Raw genomic sequence first — 27,962 nt, 5'->3', positions numbered from 1 at the left:
AAACAAAGCACTCATTTATTTATTTTATTTTATTTATTAGGTGCAATTATTAGCACTCTTATTTCCAAGACAAAGACAAAATCATACAGATATAAAGTGTTATCTACCATGGAATGCAGTATTGTACAGTTCAAATTACAACATAAAAAAATTAAAATACAAAATCCGGCCCTCGCTGTGACTTGGTAACATTTCTCTCCTTATTTCTTCTTTCTTAAGAGCTCATGTCGGCCTTGAGGCTACATTAGGGCACACGCATGCACACCAAGATCTACAACTTTATTCATTTATTTATTTATTTATTTATTTATTTATAGCACTCCTACAGAAAGGAACAGGGGAAAAATATATATATGTATATATAGTGTATACACAACTACAGAGAATTTCAGTTTGCGTAATAAACACGCATGATCCAGTCTCTTTAGAGTGCTTGTGTGTTACACGCCTCACGTACGTGTTACAATCTCCCAAATGCAATCACACTGAAGTTTGTGTTCACCTGAAACGTCTCCACGATCGACGAACATTCTCCCGCTGAGGTATAAGACCGTGCTGCTCTATGAAAGAGACACAGCACTTCATGGAACCCGAGGTCACTCAACATCCAGTGCAAAAATGTACCACACCTGAGGGTCCTGGTCAAGACTTAAACCCATTTCAGGGAAAGCTACTTCTTTTTGTTTTTGTAGTATTCAAATACTGATTCTTTTCTTCAGTTGAAAAAAAGGGGAAAAAATCCTGTGCGAGTCATCATATAATCCCATAAATTAAACCAATTAACCATTCATGCTGTACTCATTGCGTTTTTTTTTTTGTTGTTTTTACGTGCGGTGTGATTTAAAGCATCAAAATGAGGTTTTGTTTAAAAAAAAAAAAAAAAAAAAAACACCACAGGAAATGAGTTACCCACAAATCTTCCCTCAATGAAAACGAAAATAAATCAACAAAACCTACATGTGGAAACCAAATAAATAAATAAACAAACCAACCGCACTTTTAGGCACACGTTTCAGTTGCTTTTTTTTTTTTTTTTGTTATATAAAATATTGCAGTGTCCGTGTTATAAATTTAGCTTGAACACAGATTCAGTCGCGAGTCTATGTTTCATCCGTCACAAAGCAAAATCCTGAAATGTAAACTTTTTCCATAATCACGCAAGCTGTTTTGTTGGAGATTTTGTTTTCTTTTCTTTTTTGTTTCCCCAAGCAGGGGTCCTGAGTTAGAGTCTCTTAGTTCGAGGTTTGTGTGCACGTGTTAGTGTGTTTGTGAGAAGCTCCTGTACCCACACAGTCCCTTGTGGATGGATGGTTCGGCGTCCTCGGTGCTGTCAGTTGGTGAGTATGCGTTCCTGATCGGTCCCGGAGAACCTGCTAAGTGCGGCCAAGACCTTGGCTTTGTTAACAGACGGGCCTGCGGACGAGAAGACTTGGAGATCAAACAAACTATAGTCTCGCTAAAATTTACCTTACAAAAGTGGCTGGTTTGTGATTGATGTGATTTTTTACAGATTTTCAACACATTCTGTCCATAGTACTGGCTGGGAATCGAACCCAGGAATTTCAAATGGCAGGTGAGAAAATCTACCACTGAGCGCCCAATGCCCTAAGAGTCACTAGTTTATAAATATTCTTTTTTTTTTTGCTACAATTAACAAATAAATTTGTTCTACCAATAAAAAAATAGTTTAGAGAGCACCGCTAGCAGGATTGTAAAAAACAAAATAACTAAAAAATTATAATAATTTAAATGTAAAGTTATATAAATTGTAAAATGTATTTTTTTTTTAAATGAAAGAATCGATTTTGGAGTCAATGTGGTGCTACATAAAAGAATTGCAATATGTTTTTGAATCAACCGATCATCAATAAAAAGAATAAAAATTTTAAAAAGGGGGAAAAAAAAGTAAGGACGATTCGTACCTGCGTAACTCAGGAGCACTGGGAGGAAGATGAGGCCGTGAGCCGCTCCCAGCAGCACTATGGCTAAATACATGCGGAAGTAGAAGACCTGGAAGATCTGGGACTTGGAAAAGGCCAGGACGATGATCCCGCCGAATTTCGTTAACGTGATGCCGCTGAACACCTACGGACAGAGGAGACAGAGGAGTCGCTGTTTATCACTTACAAAAAAATAAATAAAAATCGTTCGCGTACTAACTAGATAGATATCATGAACGTGTTCGGTTAAATGGTTAGGTTTAACAGAAGAAGCACTCACAGAGCTGCCCATGTGTGCCAGGGCCTCTTCAGCTCTATCCACCCGTGTGGCCTGGGTACTGATGGAGAACGCCCTCACGATGTGGCTGCAGAACTCCACCGATATGCCGCAACTCTAAATAACGCACACGTATTTGTTCAATCCTCAAAGCACTGACTCTCTCTCTTTATTTACTTATTTATTGATTGTCACTCACCATGACGAGGTTAACGAGCGATACGGCATTGAGGCTGATTCCCCACAGCCACATGATGCCGAACATGTTGACCAGGATCATGGCGATGGTGAGGGAGACCATCACGGCCGACCAGAGCTCAAAGCCCAGCAACACGGTGCTGACGACAAAGATGGCCGTCAGGGACACGACCAGGTTTAGCGCAGTGTCGTGGGCGATGGTGAGGTACTGCTCGTAGAACACATAGAACACACTGCGGAACAGAGAAAAAAACAGAAAGGCAATGATTTTGTGCAAAGCAGTAAAAAAAAAAATTTTTCCTTAAGTTTCCTTAAAACTCTCAGTTCCAGTTGAATACAAAACTAAACATGACTATACAACTTTTCCAGCTATGTCTCTTACAATTATGTTGCCCCACATAATGTCAGTAATGTCATAACTGAAGCGCTCGAGAATATTCGTTTGCTAGCAGCTGCACATCCCATTTCCAGATATACTACAAACTATAAACTGCATTTTTTCCCCTTTTAATGGCAAAAAAACTCCTGCGAAAACAGTAACGAAACGGCTGATGTTTTATAATGTTTTATATGACTCAAGGTAGAATCGGGTCTTTAGGGAAGATCTGTTAACTTTGAACAGTGTTTTTTAAAGAAAAACATGTAAAGGAAAAAAACTAAATAGGGAAAACAAAAACAACAAAAAATACTGGCATGGAGAGAATTAAGTTTTACTTTCAGCTTGACTTATAAAATATAAAGACATTTAGTTTGTACTCGGAGCTTGCCCTTTCTGTATTTTGGTGCTGAAAGATTGATCCGGAAGAGTCACAAGGTCTTTTTTTCTTTTTTCCAATGTCCTGGGGTTTTATCCCCCCTGGTTTTTTTTTTTTTTTGTCCCATGTCCTATTAGCAACACACGTGTAACTCTAATCCGAGTACTATCATGCCCATTTGCTTCTTTTTCTTCCTCTATTTTTTAGCATTTGGCTAAACAAGTTTAGGTGCATCACTGACACTCACTGGACTGGATTGGTAACACTCCCCTCCCCGGTCAAGGATCAAATTTGGCATTACTGCCACCTGCTGAACTAAATCGTTACTGCTGAAGAGGCAAGTTTTGCGAGATCTGGCTAGGAGAATGATCCTGTTTAAGTGCAAGGAGCTGTCGACACCAGGCGCTCACTGGGTTAAAGAGGTTTTTTATTTTATTCACCCAGAAAAGATTCTCTATCCTATAAAGGAATTTTATGTCTGGCAACCCATTTATGAGCCACTTTAAAAATATAGATGCGCATATAGAGGTGGGCGGGAGGGGTACGGGTAGAAAAAATAAAAGAATAGTGTACAATATATGTATGTATATGTAACTTGTTTATATTTCCAATCAAAAAATACTTTGATCATAATTATTTATTAAAAGTATATAATATCTATAAAAATTTAATTTAATGTTTAAAAAAAAAGTTCTTCATTATTACGGTGTTGTATGTTTAATTCTAAAGATTTTATATTAAAAGGTAGGTTTGAAGTTTCAATGATTTTCCTTCTTCTTGAGCCTTCCTGCTCATGTTTACAAAGTTCCACCAACTGCGACAGAAAACAAGCATCTTGGACCAGACACCAGGCTCTTAGTTCATTGTACTGATATAACGGCTTAAACTAATGTTTCTGATCATGATCTAAACCATCATAGTTAATTGTACAAGCAAACATAAAAAGATGGGGAAAAATAAACTAACAGAAAACATCTATCGTACCTTTAATGAGATTTTTAGTCCTACACTGTAGACACACTTCTTTAAAGACTCTTATTTTGCATTTTCACCTGTAAGGGAAGACACCGTGCGTGTCGTTCTCCATCCCCATGGAGAGCGAGATGTTTCTAGCCAGCTCTCGGGCCACCTTCATGGCGTTGATGTTGTCCGCGGACGTCTTCAGGATGGTGTGGTAGCTCATGAAATGGGTTGGGCCCAGGTCCGTATTGTTGTCCTTCAGCACTACGGCGGTGCTGTACGCAGCGTGACCTCTGTGGAAGAAGTCGTCGAGTACAGGAAGATTAATATACACTAGATGCTCGATTTAGACCTCGTTAATCTGATACGATTTTGTATTTCGCTCCTTTACTGAAGCCTCACTGACCCTTTTCCGCACTTGATGTTGGGGTTATCGGAGAGGAACATGGGCAGAAACCTCATGAATTCGGTGCCGTTAGGTCTTAGTTTGCCGCTGGGACTTAAAGGTCTGCAGTGTACACAGGTAGGATCCACCACTGCAACACACACCAATATAAACAGCAATTTAGCAGGCATGACAAACAGACCAAAGCTGGCGACCAATCAGAGTCTGATTTTATTAAAACAGGAACAAAGATTCCAAATGGAGTGTTTATTTACTTCCCAAGTCGTTTTGTTCTTCATTCGATGGGAAGCTAATACATGATTAATAACCCTTATATCTGAGTTGCATAACTAGAGATCAAATGATCATGACTAATGCGAAGGGTTTGTATGTTTCTGCATTATTGTATTTCAGTTTTGGCTACATCCGATCATCTCAGAGAGTGTGTATTACTGGTTTTAAGGAAGTGCGCTGACTAAATAGTTTGTTCCAGCTAGGGAACAATATTTACATTTTTGACAATAATAATAATAATAATAATAATAATAATAATAATAATAATAATAATGAGAGAACACACTAGAAGTGACCAGAGTTAAAACTAGACTATATTCCCTCTATTGACAACGCACACCGTGCCGAATGGTACCAAGTCAAATGTGTATCTTAGTATTTAATACACATTATATGAACTTTGGTGCATCTACTTCTGTTTAAAACTTGGTATTTGCTCAGCGAGCCTAAGCTATGCAGTGGATAAGGGGGGGAAGAAAGGTCAGAAGTTTTACGGAAGTTGATAAAGAGTGTCACAAATACAATATGTGAAAAACCCTAAATGCTGAACACAGCAAAGAATCCAATCACCACACAGGACCAGCTTTCCAACTATGACCTCAGGGTCGTGTTGACTCTGTGGCTAATGGTTTACCCGAGGCGTTGCAAAAGGCTCCAGAAGAGTTGTGGTATCGGCAGCAGGACGACTGCGGTTTCACCCAGTCGAAGTAGTCGTCTAACCACGATGAGGGGGTCATGCTTATCCTCGAGCTGTAAGAATAGACAAGTCAGCAGTGTTAACGTTCGGATTGGTGGCATCATTAATCCTCCCCGGCCTTGAGGAACGAATTTGTGGAAAACATTCTGACAAGTCTGCCACATTCAACTTTACCCAGTGTAATGTATCTTTGTCTTTAACTAAAAGTACCTGCTACAGCCACATGGCCAAAGTCATGCACTTCCCCTATAATAATGTTAAACAGAAATATAAATGCATTTTCCCCTCCACACAACGTGCTTGGCTTCTGAAAATTCAATCCAATTGGTCTACATCTAGACACTGACTGGTTAATTATCATTATTATTAGTAGTAGTAGTAGTAGTAATTTTTATTCCCCTTGTGACCTTCAAAACAATCAGATGACATTAAGCAGAAAAAGTCCCTGCATTCTGGAATTTTTTTTTGTTTTTTTTGCCAATCAGAGCAAACTGCACAATCTGACCATGGACACGTGCAAACAAAAAACAAAAGGTCAGTTTTGATTTCCTTTAAAAGGCTCATGACCCTTCTTCAGATCAGATAGTTGATTAATAGTTGAATAAAAAAAAAAATCTTTATATCTCGGTAGAAAAGTGTTTTAAAAAAGTAATAACGCAAATCGAAATCATAACCATGTTTCAAACATGAAGCCAAAATGTTTCTGACGCCCTCTGGTGGCCAATCATACAAGAGGTTATACTGCATTCTGTTGCTTATAGGTACTTAACCTTGTTATTTCCTTAAATGTTTTTTCTGTAAAACCCCTTTAAACATTTCTACAAATAACTCTCTCTGTGGGGAAAAACTAAAAGGGGGCGTGGTTAACAAGGGTATGGTAGTTGATAGTTGGAGCGCAGTTTCCCTAAATATAACTTAATTATCACCACTTACTTACTTCAGGGTCTGCTCAGTCACTCTAACTACTGCATATTTATCTTGCCATTACACACACACACACACACACACACACACACACACACACACACACACACTTTAAGTGTCACTGAAAATTCATGCTGCTCTTTGCACAATTACTGTACTCGGGTATTTGCACAATTCATACTATTTACACTGTTGACAAATAGAGGACTGCACATCATGGCTGCATTGCAATTTAACCTCATTTCTCTTACTCGTTTTTTTTTTCTAAATTAAATGCTTTATTTAGATGCTCCTCATATATATTGTAGTTTTTGTTATTAACATTGCATTAGTAACTTCTGGTTGGTTCTCCGTTACCCCTGTGTGTACTGACTATATGTAAGATACTGCATACAGCGTGTGCCCCTTACTGATTATTATTTTTATTTATTTTAACATAAATAATTGAAAGCACCAAACCAAATCTGATATTAAACTGAGTAAATACAAAAATGCAGTTTTTAAATGATGATTTCAAGTATTAAGAAGGAAAAAAAAATTGTTTAAACCTGCCTGGCCCTATGAGGGAAAATAAATAAAGGCTCATGAATGACCATGAACCATGAATTCTGCGCTTTACCAAAAAAATCCTGAAGCAGAATGACAGTTCAAGCTCATGGACAATGATCTAAAACACACACGTATGCTCACCTCTGAATGGGTTAAGAATTTTTTTTTTTTTAAAGGTTATTCAGAGTGGCCTGATCAAGGTTTAGACTGAAACCTGATTGAGATCCTTAGACAGGCTGCTCAAGCTGGAAAACACCTCGAATGTGACTAAATTTAAACAATTCTGCAGAAGAAGAAGAAGAGTGGGCCAAAATTCCTTCACAGCGATGTGAAACAATCACCGTCAGTCAGTTATCGCAAACGTTTGCTGATTGCTGCAGTTGTTGCCGCCAAGTGTAGCACAAAACCGGTTATTAATTTTAGGGAGCAATTACTTTTTCACATACAGTCAGACAGGTTTCGACAACATTTTTCTCTCTACCTTAACAAATGAAATCAATATTTAAAAACTGCATTTCTGCATTTACTCGGTTATTTTCGAATAATAATAAAATTATGCAAAAAAAAAAAAAGATTTTCACAGCACTGCACTTGGGCAGTAATTTGTATTGCCAGAGTGCTGCACCTAATTTAACGATGGGTGATGACGGCGAGCTGTTATTGAAACACGGCTCATATCGTGAAATCATCCCGTGAGACGATGAGGAAATGAAACGTCTACACTTCTCTCTTTTCTGTTTCTGTCGTTACCGTAGAAACGCATCACGCAACCTTTCAGCTGTACCGCAACCAGGATTAAATTAGGACTTTAAGGTTGATTTAAACTGATTGTATGATAACTGGTGTTACTCATACATGTGACTGTTGTGGGGGAAAAAAAAATAAAGAACAGAATCTATACTTTACTTGCCACTAAAGCACCTGGTGTGGACGGAAATACTTGTTAAAGTGGAAGTGTAAAAATTTTTTAAAAAAAGCACATCGGGTGTGGTTGAGCTACATAAAGTGCATAAAGTGTGTGATAACTCGAGCATGCATCTGGCAGAAAGAAGCAGGACTGCAGTATGGTTGCAATTATTTTCTGCTGAGGGGAAAAAAAAAAAGTTTTCCACGTTTCTACGCACTGATGAGTCAGGGTCACTTACTAGTTACTCATGAGCGATGCCGTGTAGACCTGCTGGACGAGCGAGTCGTTGTTGCAGCCCACGCCACCACATATTTGGTTCTGTCCATCTGAGGTACGGTAATCGTGACCCTCCCTCACCACGAAGTACACAGGAGGGCCCGTGTGTAGGTACTCTGTCAGGTTCCCAAAGTAATCCAATACAAACGAGTCCTGTACAAAGAACACCAACACACACTCGGTCAAAAACACCTTCACATAAACTGCAAACTGAGAACTGAGTTGTTTTTTTTATTTTTCTTTCCCCTAAATCCTCATCATGAGAGGAAGGTTACGACTCACATCGGGCATGGACAGCTGTTGGTCCAGTCCAACTTCTACTTTGTCTATGACTGCAATGCTGAAGGAGAGTATTCCCACAAACACAGCAACCTTGGGAGGAAAAAAAAAAAAAAAAAGGACAAAAACAAAAAAACATGATGCGTAAAACTTACTGACATCGTAACAGATTTTAGTATTAAAATAACCCACAAAACCTATATAGCGTATTTATACACACAGGGGCCCAAAACACACACACACACACACGACAAAATATCGTACAAAATAATCCTGACACTATTGATCAACTTACCACCAGAGGGCGCACCCAGTCCTTCAAAAGGAATGGGGCGTAGAATCTCTTAAAGAAGCGAAAGAGGATACTGTCTGTATTCTCTTCCGGTCCTTCAGGCAGCTTAAAGCAGCACAGGATGTCCAGGCGATTTCTCTGAAAGGTCATAATAATAAAAAAAATGTGTTAAACTGATTACTTATATAATAGCAGATTTTTAAGTAAGCAAGGTCATGTTAACATTTTGGAAACACGGGCACGCGTAAAAAAAAAAAAAAAAAAAACACTAAAGGTTCGCAGAGTTTAACAGCTGTAAAGGCTGTGTTCAGAGTTCAGAGGCTTATAAGACCATGGTACATCACGAATAATTCTATACTGTATGTATCGATATGAACATGCAGTAGTTCCATGAGTACTACAACTTACTCTATCCCTACTGACTCAACATACTCCACTAAATAAAGAGAGGATTGTAATAATGGCATAAAAAATTTTTGAAAAAGAAAATATATATATTCCCCTCATACAAAAATATTTGTCTTGAAGATCAAAACCAATGCAACCAAAAGAATAAAAGCAATGGTTGAACCTAGAAACTTACATCAATCACTGACTGACACTCTCACCTCTTGTCTCTTGATGTCCAGAGCAAGCAGGGAAACGAAGCAGCTGATCTGTAACAGGAAGTCAATAAAAACAGCCATGCCAGCAAACAGAGAGAACGTTCTCACAGCGGGCATGTGGGAAAGCGCTCCTGCAAACACAGAGAAAGAGAGAAAGAGAAATGCAAAAGAAATCAGATTAAAAACAATTCTGGCTTGCACACACTTCCATAAAACAAACAAAAAAAATTCTATTATAATAACCAAACTAATCAGGGTTTCTATTTTATTTAAAGCAATCAAATAGCACAATCCTGTCCACAAAGTCCGTTATTAAATCAGTACTCTTATTTTTAAACAAATATATATATGTATATATTTATATAGAGCACTAAAGATATTATAGAACTGATTTATTACTTGAGAATAAACACGTTTTATGCTACGTTATACACAGATGCTCCATCACAGGCCAGGTTCTGAAACGTGGGTTCTCACCCAAGAAAAACGCAACCGTCTCAGAGAGTGAGGACAGGAACATGCTGGGGGCGACGTCTCCCAGGATGCGGCCTATCTGCTGATGCAGCTCCTCGTGCTCCAGCCGTTTATCTCTCTGTTTATTAAAGAAAAAAAAAAAAAAAAAAAAAAAGAGGAAGGGACCATGCAGAAACGGGTTAACAACCAGAGTCACCACACACACTCTTCCTGCTGACGTCAGTACAGCAACAAAACTAAAAATGATATTCGTGCTTACAAATCATATTCGGATGTAACGCAATACTGACTGAGTTCACCAAAGATCTCATGATGTGGATGTCACTGTGAGGCGTCAGAGTAAGAATGAACTGTTTCATACATGCGTCTTATGATTAAGTTTTGGGTCATGGTATTGCAATTTACACTACTGACGTGTTTAAGTCAAACCGGGACTGCAGAGCACATTTGTTATCAAAGTTTATTAGTAGTGCAACTTTCCAGGTTTACGATCATAAATTCCTTAATGTATCAGTTTAGCATTTTTTTTAAATCATCAAATACACTTAATGTAAATCAATAATCTGATTTATAAATATGAAAGAAGAAAAAAAAGTATTATTGTAAGTACAGAATGAATTTATGAGGGATGTTCAATTCAAACCGGGACTTGATTATGCAGAATAACAGACCACAGTCATGACTCCCCTTATTTCTTTATAAGATTTTTTTTTAAAAAGATTAAAGATTGAGAGTTTGCAGGTATAACAAAATCTACAGTAATGTTCAGTTACTATTAAACAGTTGGGTTTAAAAGACGTTTGTCAGTTACTATTTAAAATGAGTTTAAAAGATTGAAGATTGTCAGTTACAATTTAAAAGTTAGTTTAAAAGTGTGGTGTCTGTTTTTGCCGTTAGTTCCCTCCTTCAAAGTACTGTAGTGAGTGTGTCTAAGGGTTAACATGAATAATCAAGAACTTTATTCATATTTAAAGCCTGCACTTCAGGAAAAGTTCCTCAACACTTTCAGTAGTAACAGAAAGTGAACATTTTGTAGAAGTTCGAGCTGGTGGTCGAGAAAAGACTTCCTTTTTGAGCTTAACATAACCACAATGCCTCACTGTGATAAGAAGATTAAAAAATAAAAAAAACAAGAAGAGAAGAGAAACCCAAAGGATGTGTGAGATCTACTACAGTTGTACTTCTCTAAAAGAAATCACAACTGCTACAACATGTGACTTTTTCACCTCTTTGATAAAGCAGAGTCACATAGAGAACCCACGTCCAAGTTATCTTACGCTTCTGTTTAATTAAAGAAAAAAAAATGACCTGGAAGGTTTGCACGATGATGAAGATGTTGTCCACTCCCACAGCCAGCACGAGGAAGGGAATGACCTCGATGACGATGAGTGTGAGGGGAACCCCGGCGTAGCTGAAGATGCCTAGAGAGCATGCGACTGAGCTTAGGACGATCAGGATCCCCGCTATACCCAGGGAGATCTTCGAGTCCACCTGAAAAAAGGTTTGCAACAAATCGATAAGATATCAAAACATGCAGCCCTACAAAAGTGCACTGATGACATTTCTAATTAAAAAGCTGTTGATTAATTTTCTGTAACATCACTGAATCCCCTGTTTAGCTGGATAAACCCACCAGCAGCCTGCGGAAGCTCTGGATGTGCCCCAGAGCCAGGGAGATGTAGACGAACATGATGGCGTAGCTGATGAGTACGGTGGAGATGTCGCTGTTGCTCTCGCGGTTGATCTCGTCCTCGATGCTGCGCTCCGAGTTGAAGGACACGATGAGCTCAGGGTTGCTGTAGTTTTTCAAAAATGTGATAAATCTGAAGGGGAAAAAACAACAACAAAAAAATAACATGCCAGTTAAATGCAAGTCTGTACAAATCAGGCCAAAACAACTGCATCTTTAAATTGTATCACTAATAAAAAAAGAGAAGAAAAAAAAAGCACCATTATACAGTAGTAATGATGACATCATCGTCACAGTGCTTGGGCCCTAATTATACTGCTAAAATACTCACTCTTTCTCCCAAGCACGAGCTCTGCCCAGCTTTTCTGTGTCGTTGAGGTAGTTATTCACAGGGAAGGTGATCACTAGAGCAGTGGCGTTGGTGTATGCCGTTCCTAAACAGGAATAACGTGACAAAGATACAAAAAATATCAAGAGAATTAGCGTACTAACGTGATAGCACAAGAAGAAGTGCTGCACAGGTGGACAAACATGATCTACATTTTACACACTTGTCTTGAAACAATCTGACAATCTCAATAAAATCATGCAAATTAAGAAAATAAAAGGAGAAATAAAAACTGTGCCTAACCTTCATAGCCTCCGAGGGCCAGCCAGGGGAAGACGGGACCACCAAAGGTGCCCATGCAGGGGTCGTGAAAATGGCCCGTGTCATCCAGGGCTATCGGGGAACTAGAGTAAGCAGAAAAGGTGAGGAAATTAAGTTTAAAGGACGTGCATTTATAGGAACAGATATACTGTATCACACTGGGCCTCGTAAATCACTTATGAATAAAGTTGTATGATTTCATAAGCATGCAACTGAATTAAACATTTCAGTCTAAATTACTAAAACACTGGGAATCTCCTTAGTACTTGTGCTTTTGTTGAAAATCAGTCAGAAAGAGCAAATCACAGCATGAATCATTAAATCACAGCCGATTAACAAAACTCCATATAAAGCAAAAAAAAAGTGACAGAAGTGACACATCGGCCATTGTGTTAAATAAAGCATGATTTTTTTTCCCGCTGAATCTTCCGTACACACAAGCTAATGTTTGCTCATTTAATGGGGCGTTATTACTTTTCTCCTAAAAGCATAGTTACTGTATTCTTATCCATCTTAGCTTAGAGACATAATTCAGGTCAATCCTTTCGGGTCATTATTAACAAAAGACTGTATTTAACTTAAATTTATATTAAACTAGGTTGTGTAATTAATAATAGTAATTAATATTAATAATAATGATAAATAGTGGGTAATTCACGTCTTCTTACACATACAGAACGTTAAAAAATTGTAAAGAATACATCATTTCCTGTTTGAACACTTCTACTCTGTTTATATTCTGATAAGAATAAAGTTCTCCATTATCTCTCAGGTTAATTGTACATGTAGGATTTTTACTGCCGATCGCACCAGTATTTGAAAAATTTTAAAAATAATAATAAAATAAAACACACAGCATACCTTACGCAGTACATGAAGTGGGTGTGATAATCAGCGTACACAAAATACTCGTCACGGAAGATGTGGTCTAAAACTTCGTGGCTGTTCTGGAAGTAATTGAGCACGCTCAGAATGGTGCAGTTGGTGTTGTAGGGAGCCAGAGGAGAGACGCAGATGTCATTCAGTGTAACGTTTTCTCCATTATAGTCCGCCACTAGGTGTTCGATGGCTGTCTGGAGATCTAAAATCTTAGTAGATGATAACAATACAAATCATTAAGCACATGCATGGATTCTCATTAAGATCTCATGTTACTTATCCATCAGGAACGTTCAGGATTAATTAAGATTCAGCAACGCGGTTCTCTTACCTGATGGAGCAGAGTTATGTTCAGGATGGGTGCAAAGAGGATGTCCCCGGTGGCGGCCTCGAACTTGAACCAGTCGGTCCGCGGAGTGGTGATGATGAGCTGTTCGGTGCGGAAGAACGGGCCGAAGTGCTCGTCGAAGTACTGTTTCTCCATCCTGGCGCGGCTGCGAGGGGCCGACCACAGCTCCACCGGGTCGGTGGTGAGGAGCATGAACTTCAAACCGAAGCAGCAGATCACCACCAGCACGACGCTCGCTAGGATCACCGGCAGGGGGTGCCGCACACAGAACGAACCCCAGCAGCTAAAGACGCGACGGAGGAAATTCTCAAAGCGCTCGCCTAGAGCCTCGCCACACGTCACGTCACCTGGAAGTAAACGAAGCACCGTTACACAACATGTTGGCTTTATTGGGTCTTTACACAGGTCTTCTAAAATTATTTAGGATTTCATTTTTTTAACCTTCTTGATTTTTTTTTCTTAAGTGTTTTATTCCCCCGACAGCAATTTGTCTACGATTATATTTGTCATTTATTAAGAAATGACATGCCATGCTGTATATTCTTTTTTTCTTCGTTTATAGTTATATTTGTTTTTGTGGGACTTATGTAAAACAACTTGGAATATGTGATTACTTATGAAAAAAAAAAAAAAAAAAAACAAGCTACTTGCATAAGACTTGAAATTTCTGAAGGCTCATTCCTGAAAACTCTGCAACAGTATATGTTTTTTGCATTTTTTTATCATCTGTTTTGTTTATAATTTTATATACATACATATGGCGTTATAACTGGGTCTCATTCCTGATTAAAATAAATTTTTTGCAAGCGCACATAAAATTAAAAAAATAAAATATGTCTCTCTCACACACAAAATCCCCTGTAGCCAGTACTGAAACCCCTTCCACACTAATGGGGGGTTGGGGCTAAGCTGCCTAGTGACATTGTTTGATACTGTACTTACTGGCTGATCCGGCAGGGTCCTTGTTCAGTGAAAGAGGCTCGTTGCTGGCCTGGATGGGACCATACTCCGACGTGACGTCTCTTTTTCTAAAAAAAAAAAATTAATAATAATACATTTAATGCTGACTTTATAAAGACATTTTGCCATCTGATACTGTATTAAACTTACTAATTAGGTTAGAGTACAGGTAGTCCCATAATACAAATGAGTTCCGTTTGTAAGTCGGATTTGTCCTCAGGTTGGACAAAGTAAGTCCTTGACAGGAATATACAATATAAAGCATACCAATCCACTTGACTAAATCTCTTGGTGTTTGTTGTTTGCATTTCTGACACCCTAAACACATGTTAAGGGATAAAGCCGTGCGTATTAACTGAAAGCAGAAGTTGAGATCTGATTCCGTTCTTGTTTATCACGGTGATCTGATTCCCCCCGGGTTGGTTCTCACCTGAGGCACCACGCTAAAGACAGCGTCCCGAGGAAGATGAGAAGAAAGGCCACGTAAGAGATCCACATGATGACGCACATGGCATCGTAGCCCCAAATGGTCCATGGAGGAGGATTCGGTGGAGGGACGGGCGAGGGCCCGCAGGCGGCGATGCAGTCCTGACACGAGCATGGCGCCGAGCCGTCGTCCAGAGACTCGGAGCAGCCAAAGGTGTTGTTATTCATGACGGTCATTCCGGGGAACGGATCATCTGAGAAAAGGTAAAAAAAATAAAATAATAAAATGTAAGGTGACTCGTTATCATTTATATTATAAAATCAAACATGAATGAGCGTGTGTGTGTGTGTGTGTGTGTGTGTGTGTGTGTGTGTGTGTGTGTACCTGAGAACTTGGGATCGATTTCAAAGGGAACCTGGCCGTTGTTGATGTCAAACATAAACTCTATCCAGTTATTAGGAGTACAGGCACTGGCGTCTTTGCCACACAGCACACTAAGAGCCTTCACGTTGCTGGATGGAGCTTCTACATCTTTGCATGCATTGTACATACCTGAGAAAGAAATACATACTGACTGATAAACCTTCTCTTATGCGTCTGAATAACATTCATAAGCTTTCCTAATACGGTTGTTTTACACCATATACAGTGGAACTTCGGTTCACAACCAAAAAAAAAAAAATGCTCCTAAAATTTCTCATTGTTCACATTGGATCGCGCACATGATGGAAGAACTTTGTGCAGCGACGTCTAATCAGTTTTTCACTGGCGCAAAACTGTAGCGAACAGAGTGCTACACTTTATGAACAATAATGTGGCATCTTTTTTGTGCAGCGCAAAAAAAAATCACTGAATAGATTTAGTCAAAAAACGGCTAAGTACAAACCAGAGAGCAAAAATAAATTAAAAAAAGGGAGAAAAAAAAACCTGAAGGAGAATGACCCAGTGCTATTATGGAAGGTATGGAATATTATGTCTCGTTACTAGATACATATTTGGTGCTGTATTATTTTTGCATAATTAAGGCTTTTTTATACTTTTACATTTTGTGATATACAGGTAGTCCCCAAATGTCATGTGGCCAAAAACCGTAACCGCGCCCAAGGAAATTAATCTCGTGAGGGGAATCCAGGACGCCATTTTGTCTCAGAACTTTTTTCTCCTGTATTGGACTGTGAACTCTGTATTGTTAAGTAATTTCCAAAATTAGGATTATTCACGATCAGGACAGCTTCTGTCAGACATTTTCCATCATCGCGCTCCCAGACTAACCCACCGAAACCGGTGAGGCCGACTCACACCTACCCTAAACCCCACCCACCCCCCACCCCCGTTCAAACACCCCTGATTACTCACCATTAGCGAAGATCTGGCTGATGTTATATGAAAGCGCAACTACGTTGGTGGTGTTGGTGCTGTTGTTCACTGAGAACTGGGTGGGCTTTAGGAACTCGCTCTGCCGAGGGCTGCATGTCAGCTCGCAGAACAAGGTCATAAAGTTGAAGAAACAAGCCGGACACCTGACATGGTTGAAAAACAGCTCAGTGTCGTTAGTTAAAGCACAAAGGACACAAATCTGTTACCGAGGCTCAATAACAGGTCACGAGAGCTTTATAATAACGCCATAAAGACCGCAAGAAAAGCTAAATGTACATCAATATGGTTGGTTCTTTAAATGCCGTAGAAAGCTTTCCAACCTGGACAGGTATTGTAAAGGTATCTGGATGCTTCCTTTCAGGGTCAGCAGTTGCTGGGTGTCGCAGCAGACGCTCTGGTCACCGTAAACCAAACCTGGGCAAAGTTCCTGCACATAAGAATATAAAAAAGTCAGCTTAGACAGACGACCTGCTTAGCACTGATCGCTCATCCAATTAGTTCATGCAGTCACAGGTTACGTTCAGAAATACTGAAAGGGAACAGATTATCGAAGTAAATGTCTATGAGGAAATGCACTAATGTACTGTGTCCAGATTTAAAGTTAATCCTGCTAAAATAGAAAAGCTTAGAACAAATGTGTAGCCAGACAACACAGAATGGTCGTGTGTAAAATAACCCTGGTGGTGAGGAAGGCGAAGAGGACAAAGGCAGAGCAGAGGACAAAGTGGTGGAAGCTGAGAAAGGAAGAATGTGGTGAAGTCTTTAGGGAAGAGTTGAGACAGGCTATGGGTGGTCAGGAAGTGCTTTCAGTTGACTGGACAACTACAGCCAATGTGATCAGGGAGACAGGTAGGAGGGTACTTGGAGTATCATCAGGTAAGGGGAAAGTGGACAAGGAGACTTGGTGGTGGAATGAGGAAGTCCAGGAGTGTATACAGGGAAAGAGGCTAGCTAAGAAGAAGTGGGACACTGAGAGGACTGAAGAGAGTAGACAGGAGTACAGGGAGATGCAGAGTAAGGTGAAGGTAGAGGTGGCAAAGGCCAAACAAAGAGCATATGAGGACTTGTATGCTAGGCTAGACAGTAAGGAGGGAGAGGGGGATCTGTACAGGTTGGCAAGGCAGAGAGATAGAGATGGGAAGGATGTGCAGCAGGTTAGAGTGATTAAAGATAGAGATGGAAATGTACTGACAGATGCCAGAAGGGTGATGGGAAGATGGAAGGAGTACTTTAAGGAGTTGATGAATGAGGAAAACGAAAGAGAACAAAGAGTAGAAGAGGTGACTGTTGTGGAACAGGAAGTAGCAAATATTGGTAGAAGTGAGGTGAGAAGGGCGTTGAAGAGGATGAAGAGTGGAAAGGCTGTTGGTCCTGATGACATACCTGTGGAGGTATGGAAGTGCTTAGGAGAGGTGGCAGTAGAGTTTTTGACAAGTTTGTTTAACAAGATCTTGGAGAGTGAGAGAATTCCAGAGGAATGGAGGAGAAGTGTATTGGTGCCAATTTTTAAGAACAAGGGAGATGTGCAAAGCTGTGGCAATTATAGAGGTATAAAGCTAATGAGCCAGACAATGAAGCTGTGGGAAAGAGTAGTGGAAGCTAGGTTAAGGGTAGAAGTGAGCATTTGTGAGCAGCAATATGGTTTTATGCCTAGAAAGAGTACATCAGATGCAGTATTTGCTTTGAGGATGCTGGCAGAGAAGTACAGAGAAGGTAACAGGGAGTTGCATTGTGTCTTTTTAGATTTAGAGAAAGCGTATGACAGGGTGCCAAGAGAGGAGCTGTGGTATTGTATGAGGAAGTCTGGAGTGGCAGAGAAGTATGTTAGAGTGGTGCAGGACATGTATGAGAGCTGTAAGACAGTGGTAAGATGTGCTGTAGGTGTGACAGAAGAGTTTAAGGTGGAGGTGGGTCTGCATCAAGGATCGGCCTTTTTGTTTGCTCTGGTGATGGACAGGATGACAGATGAGGTAAGACAGGAGTCCCCATGGACTATGATGTTTGCAGATGACATTGTGCTCTGTAGCGAGAGCAGGGAACAGGTGGAGGAAAATTTGGAGAGGTGGAGGTATGCTCTGGAAAGCAGAGGAATGAAGGTTAGCCGCAGCAAGACGGAATACATGTGTGTGAATGAGAGGGACCCAGGAGGATCGGTGAGGCTACAGGGAGCAGAGGTAAAGAAGGTGCAGGATTTTAAGTACTTGGGGTCAACGGTCCAGAGCAACGGAGAGTGTGGAAAGGAGGTGAAGAGGCGGGTACAGGCAGGTTGGAATGGGTGGAGAAAAGTGTCAGGTGTGTTGTGCGATAAAAGAGTATCAGCGAGAATGAAAGGAAAGGTGTACAGGACAGTGGTGAGACCAGCGATGCTCTACGGCTTAGAGACAGTGGCGCTGAAGAAAAGACAGGAGGCAGAGTTGGAGGTAGCAGAGCTGAAGATGTTAAGGTTCTCTTTGGGAGTGACAAGGATGGATAGGATTAAGAATGAGTTTATCAGAGGGACAACCCACGTTAGATGTTTTGGAGATAAAGTCAGAGAGGCCAGATTGAGGTGGTTTGGGCATGTTCAGAGGAGAGATGGTGAATATATCGGTAGAAGGATGCTGAGGTTGGAACTGCCAGGCAGGAGGTCTAGAGGAAGACCAAAGAGGAGATTTATGGATGCAGTGAGAGAGGACATGAAGTTAGTTGGTGTGAGAGAAGAGGATGCAGAGGATAGGGTTAGATGGAGGCAGATGATTCGCTGTGGCGACCCCTGAAAGGGAACAGCCGAAAGACAAAGAAGAAGAACAAATAAAAAAAACAAACAACAAAAAAACACAACACATAAGGAAGAAGGATAAACACTGAGAAAAAGTTATTTAATAATAACCAGCTTAGACATGTTTCCTCCAAACGAAGAGTACGATAGATTTGCGATTTTTTTTAAGTAAATGATTTTGCTCTATTAAAAAAAAAAAAAAAAAAAAACATGTTTAAAGATTTAACAGTCCTAACTTCCTATGAAAAAATTTACACCATTTCATTTTCAATAAAAAGTAAAATAAAATAAAAAGGCAATATTAAAAAAAAGTTAATAAAAGTACAGTGAAACCTTGGATTGCGAGTAACGCGGTTTGCAAGTGTTCCGCAAGACGAGCAAAGATTTTAATATATTTTGACTTGAAAAAACGAGAAAGTCTTGTTTTACAAGGACCGAGTATCAAGCATCACGCATGCGCTTCTTGTTTAGACACCGAGCATCACATGATCACAACCGAGCCAGCGGGTAATCGTGGGTAATCGTCTCCCCGCTGGGTCTTAGTGCTCGTCTCTTACTGGTATAATCAACATCCGTGCACGTGTTTACTGTTTACTACAACACTGTGACCACGTGTAAAGCATGTTTTACTTTTTTTTTTTTAAGGTAAAGTGCAGGTTAATTTGTTTTATTTTTACTTTATATTTTGCGTTAATTATTTTTATGTATTTTTGGGGGGCTGTGGAATGAATAATTTGAGTTTTGAATATTTTTATTGGAAAATTTAATTTGGTTTACGAGTGTTTTTGAATATGAGACCGCTTCCGGAACGAATTATGCTTTTAATCCAAGGTTCCACTGTAAATAAAAATGCATGTTAAATATTATCCCTCCTACAAATTGGGTGTCCCATGGGTGCCTTTAATTCTGTTACACAGCTGCTGATGGTTTAAGTGAAAAGTCCTGAATAACACAATAATGAAACGAGATGTTAAATACCAGTAAGAGGTCTTGTCCATCTTTAGGAAGGGGTTTAGGAGGTCCTGTGTAGTTACAGTTGTACTTCCTTTCTGGGATGAGAGGCGAGGTGTCGCATTCTCCGTACCAGATACAGTGCTGAGCCTCAGCCTTTAGAGAGAGAGAGAACACAAATAGCAACATTTTGTTTACTTTAAAGATAAAAACATATTTAACATAAAACAATAATAAAAACATTATACAAAAAGATCATTACAGGACAGGGAAAGAAAACTTTAAATAAAATAAAAAAAGTCTCTTCAAGAAAATAATGGGAAAAAAGCATGCAATTCATTTTTAACACACAACCGATTGAAATGAACAAGCAACATAGTATTTCAATAAAATCAAACTTTATCCTGTAAAGTAAAAGGAAAAAAATATATGAATCTGCCAAACTGTGCTATGATTATTTTGATTATACAGTAGTAAAAAGTTTTTAATGGAAAAAAAAAAATTTCAGAGAGAATTATATTTCATTATGCAGGAACGCTAATTTTCACAACTGCTCAAAAGTTTGGAATGACTTGCAAATTTCTTTGTTTTTGTTTAGTGATATATTTTCTACATTCTACAACAATACTGGGAATTTTATAACTATGAAATAATTACCTAATTCCAGATGTGTTAAATAAACAACAACAACCACCACCATCAGATGGTATTTTAACCTTTCTGGAATAGTTCTTGCAAGAACAGTATTGTGTCAAGTGCATTTAAAAAAAACATCAAGCTCCATGATGAAACTGTCTCTCAAAGACCTTTCCAGGGAACCAAGAGCAAAACTGACCTCTGCTGCAGAGGGGAAGATCATTTAGAGTCACCAGCCTCAGAAATCACCAGTTAACAAACAGCACCTCAAATTAGAGCCGTTACAGTAACAGATACATCTCAATATCAACTGTTCAAAGGAGATTATTGTGTATTTTGGATAAACGTCTTTAGCGTTGTTTTACAGTTTAGAAAGAAATGTTTAAAAAAAAAGAAAATCAAAAACGACCATTGAGTAACTGAGCGTTGATTTAAACAAAAAAAAAACGCCAGGCTTAAGCGTATTTTACAGTACATGACCGAGTGACCAACACTAACAGAGCAGCGCCAAACTTTGCACTATGATAAATACAGGACTACTACAATAGAGCAAAGATCAAATATTTAAAACTACCCTGTTTATTTGTGTCTCCGCCCACACGCAGATTCTAACACCCGTGGGCTACCAATACCAGCAAATGGAGCGTGCAGTAAACTCGCCGAATTCCACTTCAAATTACAAAAACATAATGCTGCACATGATGTAATACTAAAATTAAATTATTAGAGCATTGCAGACACATGAAAAGGCATGATGACAAGGCCATCATTTGAGAGATTTGAGATCTGAAACAACAAGCCACAAGTTCAAAACCAGACAGCGTGTGGGTGTTGTTGTTTTTTTTAGGTCTCAGTTCTACCACACACCTAGAATTCTGTGGTTTGTGCTTTCAGTTCTTCATTTAAAAAAAGTCTATTTATAAAGACCATGGAGGTTAGCATAGATTTGTTCAATGTAGACAAAAATTATTAATATTGAAACACGTAAAAAACAAACATTCTTGTGGATTTCGGCAAGTTGTTGGGAATTCTGTTCATTCTACATTAAAACTGTCACAAGATTATTTTACAGTAATTCAGATAAACAACCAAAGTGTGACAGCCCCGATAAGAGTTTTACGGAAGATAACCTTTAGAAGTAGAACTTAAGCTTCCTGAAGTTAACATTAAGAGGAAATGAATAATTGGACATTTGTGTTTATATTTGTTATTAATTTTTTTTTTTTAGAAACTGACTAATTTACATGCTGCAAAAACATCCTTGGGCAAAGTGGACCTGATGTTTGTAACAAAAACACGTTGCCATTTTTTGGAAAGATTTCACACACGATTCTTAAAGTTTTTCAGGTACAAAGATGAAGTCGTCTACTTTGGCTTGTCCTGTTCGGAGAAAGTCACAAGTTAAGTCAAAGTGAAGCATGTGGGTGGGAGCATCACGATATGAAGCTGATTCTATGCAAATACTGCAACAGTGTAGTGTTATACATCAGCAACGGAAATGTAAATGGAGCGAAGTGCAGGTAGAATTTAACAGAGCTGAGAATGATGAACAAATTGTTGCTTTGATTTAATTTAAGTATTATCAATATGATTCAAAAGACCTAACGTTTAGTTTCTGATTTGTCTCAATCAGTGTGGTAAGATGATGGGGGTAAAATGTTGCCATTCCACTATGATCCTGCAGGTGGTGCACCATCTTGGCCTGCTGGTAGAAATTATAATTTCTACATTACTGCTATTGTTGGTAGATTGTACAACACTACAAACGTTTGCTTAAATAATAAAGAACCGGAAATAAAACATTTTCAAACAAAGATTTTATTTAAATTAATAATAATTAAAGCTGGATTACTAGCTTTACAAGTTCAGGTTGTTTTAGTGATATGATAAAGACTTATTTTTTATCTGGGAACGTCGTGCAAATATTAAAATTAGCTTCTTGTTAAGATTTGAGGTCTCAAAAGTACAGGACAAAGTTTTAAGGCTGCACAGAGATTGTCTCACAGGTAATCTTATCATAGGTTAGCCCAACAGTGTTAAAAATCTACAAAGCTTAAACTATGCACCATGAGTTAACTCATCACGCTGAGTGTGGCAGAAGTCTTTGGGAATCACGATCAATGGGCTACATTCGTTGTTTTTTTTTTTTTTTTTTATGCTTTTTTTTAGCCGAGTGAAGGATTATTGTTTGAACATAGCCATATTTCAAAAACAGTTTAGCAGTTTTGGTGCAAAAACATATTAATGATGAATTTAATGTGTAATTAATATACTGAAGAACTTTAATCAATTTTATTTTAAGAATTTAAGATTTACAGACTTGTAAATTGTTAATGTAGGTTTTTTTTTTGTTTTGGCATCCTGCTAATAGACTTGAGTCAGCAATAAGTCCTGGAAACTAGCATTGTTAGCTCTTCCCTCAGGTCATGAGAAAACTTTTATGATTGTTTATGACTTGTATAGGGTTTTTCATCGCTGTCTCATGTTTGTTATGGTCTCTTTTTCTTGTTTCCTTAAATGACACAGTCAATGGACAAGCAAGCAAGAAGCCAATCTCCTGACAGGATTTTTTTCACACAAGTGCTGACTTGATCTCCGACTTTTACAGTGCGAGCAAACAGATGTGAACTAATGCTTTCTGCTGCATGTAGACAGGATATTTTCTTCAGAATATTTCCAGACGGAAAAAGTAACTGTGTAGTAACTGTGCAGATTCAGAGCACTTTCTACTAAAAAAATATATCAGTTAGCTTGTTTAGTTAGCCAGAAATTGCTAAGAGGAGATGGGGGGGGGGGAGGGGGGCGGGGGAACGACCCAGTTATGAATCGTTATTTTTTTGTGCTGCGATTTACGTTTCACAACTCTAAAACCAATTTTTTAAAAATTTAATTCACATTTGTAGAAAAATGATCCGGTCGATCAACCATTAACCAGAACTGGCTGGTTTTGGTCTCAAACCTACTCGCTTACACCAGTCCCAAAACACATTAGTCGAAAGTTGCATATGCTAGAAGCCTCGCGCGCCCACATGCAGCCTCATTATCAGGCAAATCTTTGAGACTTTCGACGGCGGTAAAAACATCGCCTTTTCTTTATTATCCTACAGAGGGCGCACTCTGATCTATTTGCACATTTTTGCACATTAGAAATAATAATTATGGCGGGTGAGAGAGATATGTGCTGCTCAGTTGAACAGTTAAACTGTTCTATTTAAAGTTAGTTTGTATTTTTTAAATGCTGCCCTTGTTTTTTTGTTTTGCTTGGGTTTTTTTTAAAGAAAGAATAGCCGACATTTAATTCATTAATTACTCATAAAACTTTTTCAAGGTTTAAGATATTTATAGAGAATCACAATTTCAAAGGAATCAGCATGTAGTTATCATGTAATATCGTTTCAGGAGGTGACTGGTAAAACCCATCTATAGTTGGCAGCACGGTCATCAACTTTTATACCATTCACCCGATCAGCAGATCACCATTAGGTGAATATACGCAGGGGGTGAGCCACGGGTAACCTTTGGTACACAATAAAATGCTGTGTAACTTGTGTTGTTGATTGCTTAAACATCGTGTCTTGTACAAAATTTGATGATCTCTTTACCTGCGAACCTTCTGCTCTACACTACAGTCCAGTGAGTGGCGGTATTGCAACGAGAACCCACAAACTTAAAAAAAGAAGAAAACAATCTTGCAAAACACTCATTAGCAAGAACTTTGAGGAAGATGGAAGCGGCTTGTATTTTCTCCAAAACTGTGGTACATTATCAGGTATCATTAAGCATTTGTATGATAGTTTATGACAAATGAGCCGTGATGGTTTTAGATCGTATTCTACTCAACCCCAACCCTCCTACAATATTCGATTCTGTGATTTTGCTCAGTATCAAAAGAATACACTGTTGTAATGTCAGTGGAGGTCAATAAGCTCTAGAGGGTCTGTCCTGTGGTCTTGAATGGCTTTAGGACGCCATACTGGTCATTTGCAAGGTCTGAATTATTTTAAAAAACATACTCGTTCATGTTTATAAACGCAGACGTTTATAAATAACGCTCAGTTGAAGGGCACGTATGCGATGAAATTAGATTGAATACTATAAAGGAAAAACTTTGTGAATGCTTCGGTCTCTTGGCAAGATTAAAAACACTCAGATCATACAAAGAAAACACACAGCTTCTCTGTTTTCAAACCCCGCTGTCCATGTGATTCTCGTTTTGAAAGACAAAGCTGTCCTGATGAAATACCAACTGAACACGTGACTGTCAATTCCTGACCTCTGAATCAAGCAGAAGGGCACTGACCCCCACCGACGTTTGCCTACAACCTTCATCGGCCTCAGCTCAGTGTTATTCGAATAATATGCGACATGTAAATAAATAAATAAATAAATAAATAAAAAGTAACTATGTATTGTAATGTCACTGATCAGGAGACATATTACATCATGATGCAGCCCAGCCCTTCTTCAGAAATGTTGTGGAATTTGAGCAAGGTGCGTTCCCGAGCGGTTCTGCCAGTCCTGCGGCTTTCAGTCTGAAACCTCGCACTGTTCAGGAAAGCCTGGAGTTGCTCTTTGTCTCACTTCAACTTATTCAGCTTTCTATAAACCCTGCTGTCGTCATGACGTGTTTGAACTATCGACACGGTGAATGCAGCATGTCTTTAAACTGGTTTCCTTTTTAGGTTTAACACAACTGGCTTTCGGTGGTGAGGCTAGAATCAGATAAGGAGAAGTGACACTCCTGAAGCTCTCGCCCTGGAGCTGAATCAGATGCAGAAGAGGTTTTCTGTTTTCCCCGAGTTTTGCATGCACTCGGCTGAGACGCGTGACCAGACGATCAAACAAAACACGCTGGCGCTGCTAGAAATGTTTCTGTCGATTCGTGTTGTTTTTACTTCTTTACCCACATTAACTTGACCTTAGTCACAGGAACTGATAAAATCTTGAGGGTTTCCAAAGATAGGAAAGGTTGGAATATGTATTTTCTCTCTGTACACTTCACAGGGGTCCGTCTTTGAGCACTGATATGCAAAAAATACTCATGATCACATTTCACTGACTGAGTTCTGACTGGCTCTAATACTATTGTTATTGTTTCCATAGCAACAGCTCACACACGTGGACTTGTATGCATGGCAGACACTCCATATCATCTAACAATAATATTATATACAGCTTCAAAAATCTTTTTTTTTGATGAAGCAGAACCTAATATGTCCAGTGAATCCAGTGATGTGTTTTTTTTTTGTTGTTGTTTTTATTTTACAGCGAATGGCAACCAGTAATTTCCCATCTAACATTTATTTAACACTTGAGCCTTACCCGTGGCTCCGCCCACATACATCCACCTAACGATGATTTGGTATGATCATGGTATGATATAACAGTTGATGATGACGCAACTTTCTGTGCAAACAAGGGCCAAACAGAATTTCAGTTGTACGTATACAGAAGTAAGATAAGCATAAGAAAAATAAACATAGATTTGCAGATTCTTGACTGTAAATACTTAACTGTAACTGTCAAAGTTTCTAAGCTGAGAAAAGTCTTCAGGACGGAGGAGTTTAAAATAAGTGAGCAAGAGAGAGACTGGTGTGGAAATTGTTGTTTTTCACAGCTTCAACGTAGGTGAGAACAGGAACTTACTTGTGTCTCAGACGTTCCACATCATCAAATCAAACTCTAAACTTGTCATTCGTGAACAACGCGAAACACTGCAATGCTATAAATAGAAAAGCATGCTCCAGGCCGTGCTGTCGTGTACAAATGACAAACTTGTTTACGTTATCAAACGCTATCGTTGCCATAGTAATTACTGATCCACATATCCAGATTTAAATGTCCGTCCATTTATCCCCCAGTGCGAACACAATGTACCCGCTAACAGGATGAGATAGTTTCATTTCGAATCGCATCTTCAAAACAGACCCACACCCATCCATCGCCTGATCAAGAACGACATTTCATCCTGGTCCGGGGTTCATAGTGACATTGTGCAACTCATAGCGCAGGTTTTCTTGTGTATGGCCTGCTCCCTAATGCACAAACATCTAGAGTAGATAGGAACAAGGTGTCAGTGAAAATGTGTTGAGTCAGTGTGTGTGACGAAATACGGAGCTTCAGGGTCGGTTTCAGTCAGAGGGGACGTCCACGTCAATGTCAGCTAATTCGGGTAGTGGAAATATCATCCGAAACAGAATGAGGAAGAGGAAAGCACATTATATAGTTAGGATTTACACTTGTGCTGGAAAGAAAGATTGCCAGGATTCACTCACAACTGCATGGTGACAAACAAACAGAAATGTCTTTTTGTCACTTTTTTTGTGCTTCCTTTAAAAAGGTACACAGTTTAATGCCATCATTATTAAAATGTGATTATTTATCGTTAAGTCGAAATTAGATCTATTAGTTCTCTAGTTGAGGCTGACTCTTCTACAACCCTCAGTTCCAGCCATGTTCACAAATCTCCGCCCCCAGGCACCTACGCTGTCCAATAGCATGTCTAGAGAAAATGATAGACACATGGCGCGTCCAATCACGAACAAGCATCCGGCTGGGAATCTTTTTTCCCAAAGTTTTCCAAGCCAGCCATTTAGGTCATTCCGTACCGAGGATACGGCGTAAACAAGCTGTATTTTATATATTAATATCATTTTATTATAGTCTAAATATCTTCTAAAATGCTTGTACAAGTAAAAAAAATTAAATAAGACATTGTACAAGACAAATGACATCTTTAATAAACCTAAAGACCGCTAACACTTTAGCTAAAACCGGGTACTTTTCGTGTTATTTCTGAATTTCCAATCGAAAATACATCTCTGTGGACCATAAACAGATACATCACAAATAATGATTAATACAAATATCTGACGTAATAATGCTAATAAGGGTAATAAAGCGTAACGGTTAGCCAAACAAGTTTTAGCACCCGGAGCTTTGCCGCCTTGGTATCTCCAACAGCGATATAAAACCGATACAAGATACAAAACTCACCTGTCGCGTTGCTGAGAGTAAAATAATAACTCCTAAAAGCCCCAATATGCAGGTTATTGTCGAGAGAGCCATCCTTCCCGCCCTCCTGCGGTACACTGACTGACTGACTGACTGGCCTGAGCTCAGTCTGTTATCATCTGTCACTACGCAAGCGCTCGCGTGATCTGCAATGCGCATGCGCAACGTGCGGCTCATCGCTCTACCCTTGTGACACGCTGCGCGCATGCGCTGTGTGTCCGGAGCTGATTAGAAGAGATTATTGAATTAAATCACGATGAAAAGAGGGTCACTAGGTCAAATACAACAACAATAATAACAACAATAATAAATAATAATAATATAGTTATTTTTATGTGCACAAGAATTTTAAGCATATTTTTTTTCTATTTAAAAAATATGTTATTATCATTAACGTTGAATCTATCTATATCTATATATAATTAACAACCTTTTAACCCTGAACACGAAGTCAAATATT

At 39.0% G+C, this 27,962-nt stretch overlaps 1 protein-coding gene across 1 annotated transcript; it reads right to left on the bottom strand.

The window, feature by feature from the left end:
• Positions 1-10: 10 nt before the first annotated feature.
• Positions 11-27,610, bottom strand: npc1 (Niemann-Pick disease, type C1). Its single transcript, XM_053486567.1, has 25 exons — positions 27,485-27,610; positions 19,880-20,008; positions 16,464-16,570; positions 16,123-16,286; positions 15,151-15,318; positions 14,770-15,019; positions 14,322-14,407; positions 13,362-13,726; positions 13,013-13,239; positions 12,134-12,234; positions 11,834-11,936; positions 11,446-11,635; positions 11,121-11,303; positions 9,816-9,930; positions 9,342-9,469; positions 8,737-8,871; positions 8,445-8,534; positions 8,125-8,315; positions 5,444-5,559; positions 4,537-4,666; positions 4,223-4,423; positions 2,417-2,648; positions 2,221-2,334; positions 1,923-2,085; positions 11-1,413 (listed from the first exon to the last, which is right to left on the bottom strand). The coding sequence occupies exons 1-25, from the start codon at positions 27,554-27,556 to the stop codon at positions 1,331-1,333; spliced, it is 3,843 nt and encodes a 1,280-aa protein (XP_053342542.1). The 5' UTR covers positions 27,557-27,610; the 3' UTR covers positions 11-1,330.
• Positions 27,611-27,962: the final 352 nt, after the last annotated feature.

Source organism: Clarias gariepinus, chromosome 25 (genome assembly GCF_024256425.1).
Source record: "Clarias gariepinus isolate MV-2021 ecotype Netherlands chromosome 25, CGAR_prim_01v2, whole genome shotgun sequence".
NCBI lineage: Eukaryota > Metazoa > Chordata > Actinopteri > Siluriformes > Clariidae > Clarias > Clarias gariepinus.
This window is presented reverse-complemented; position numbering and strand designations above follow the sequence as displayed.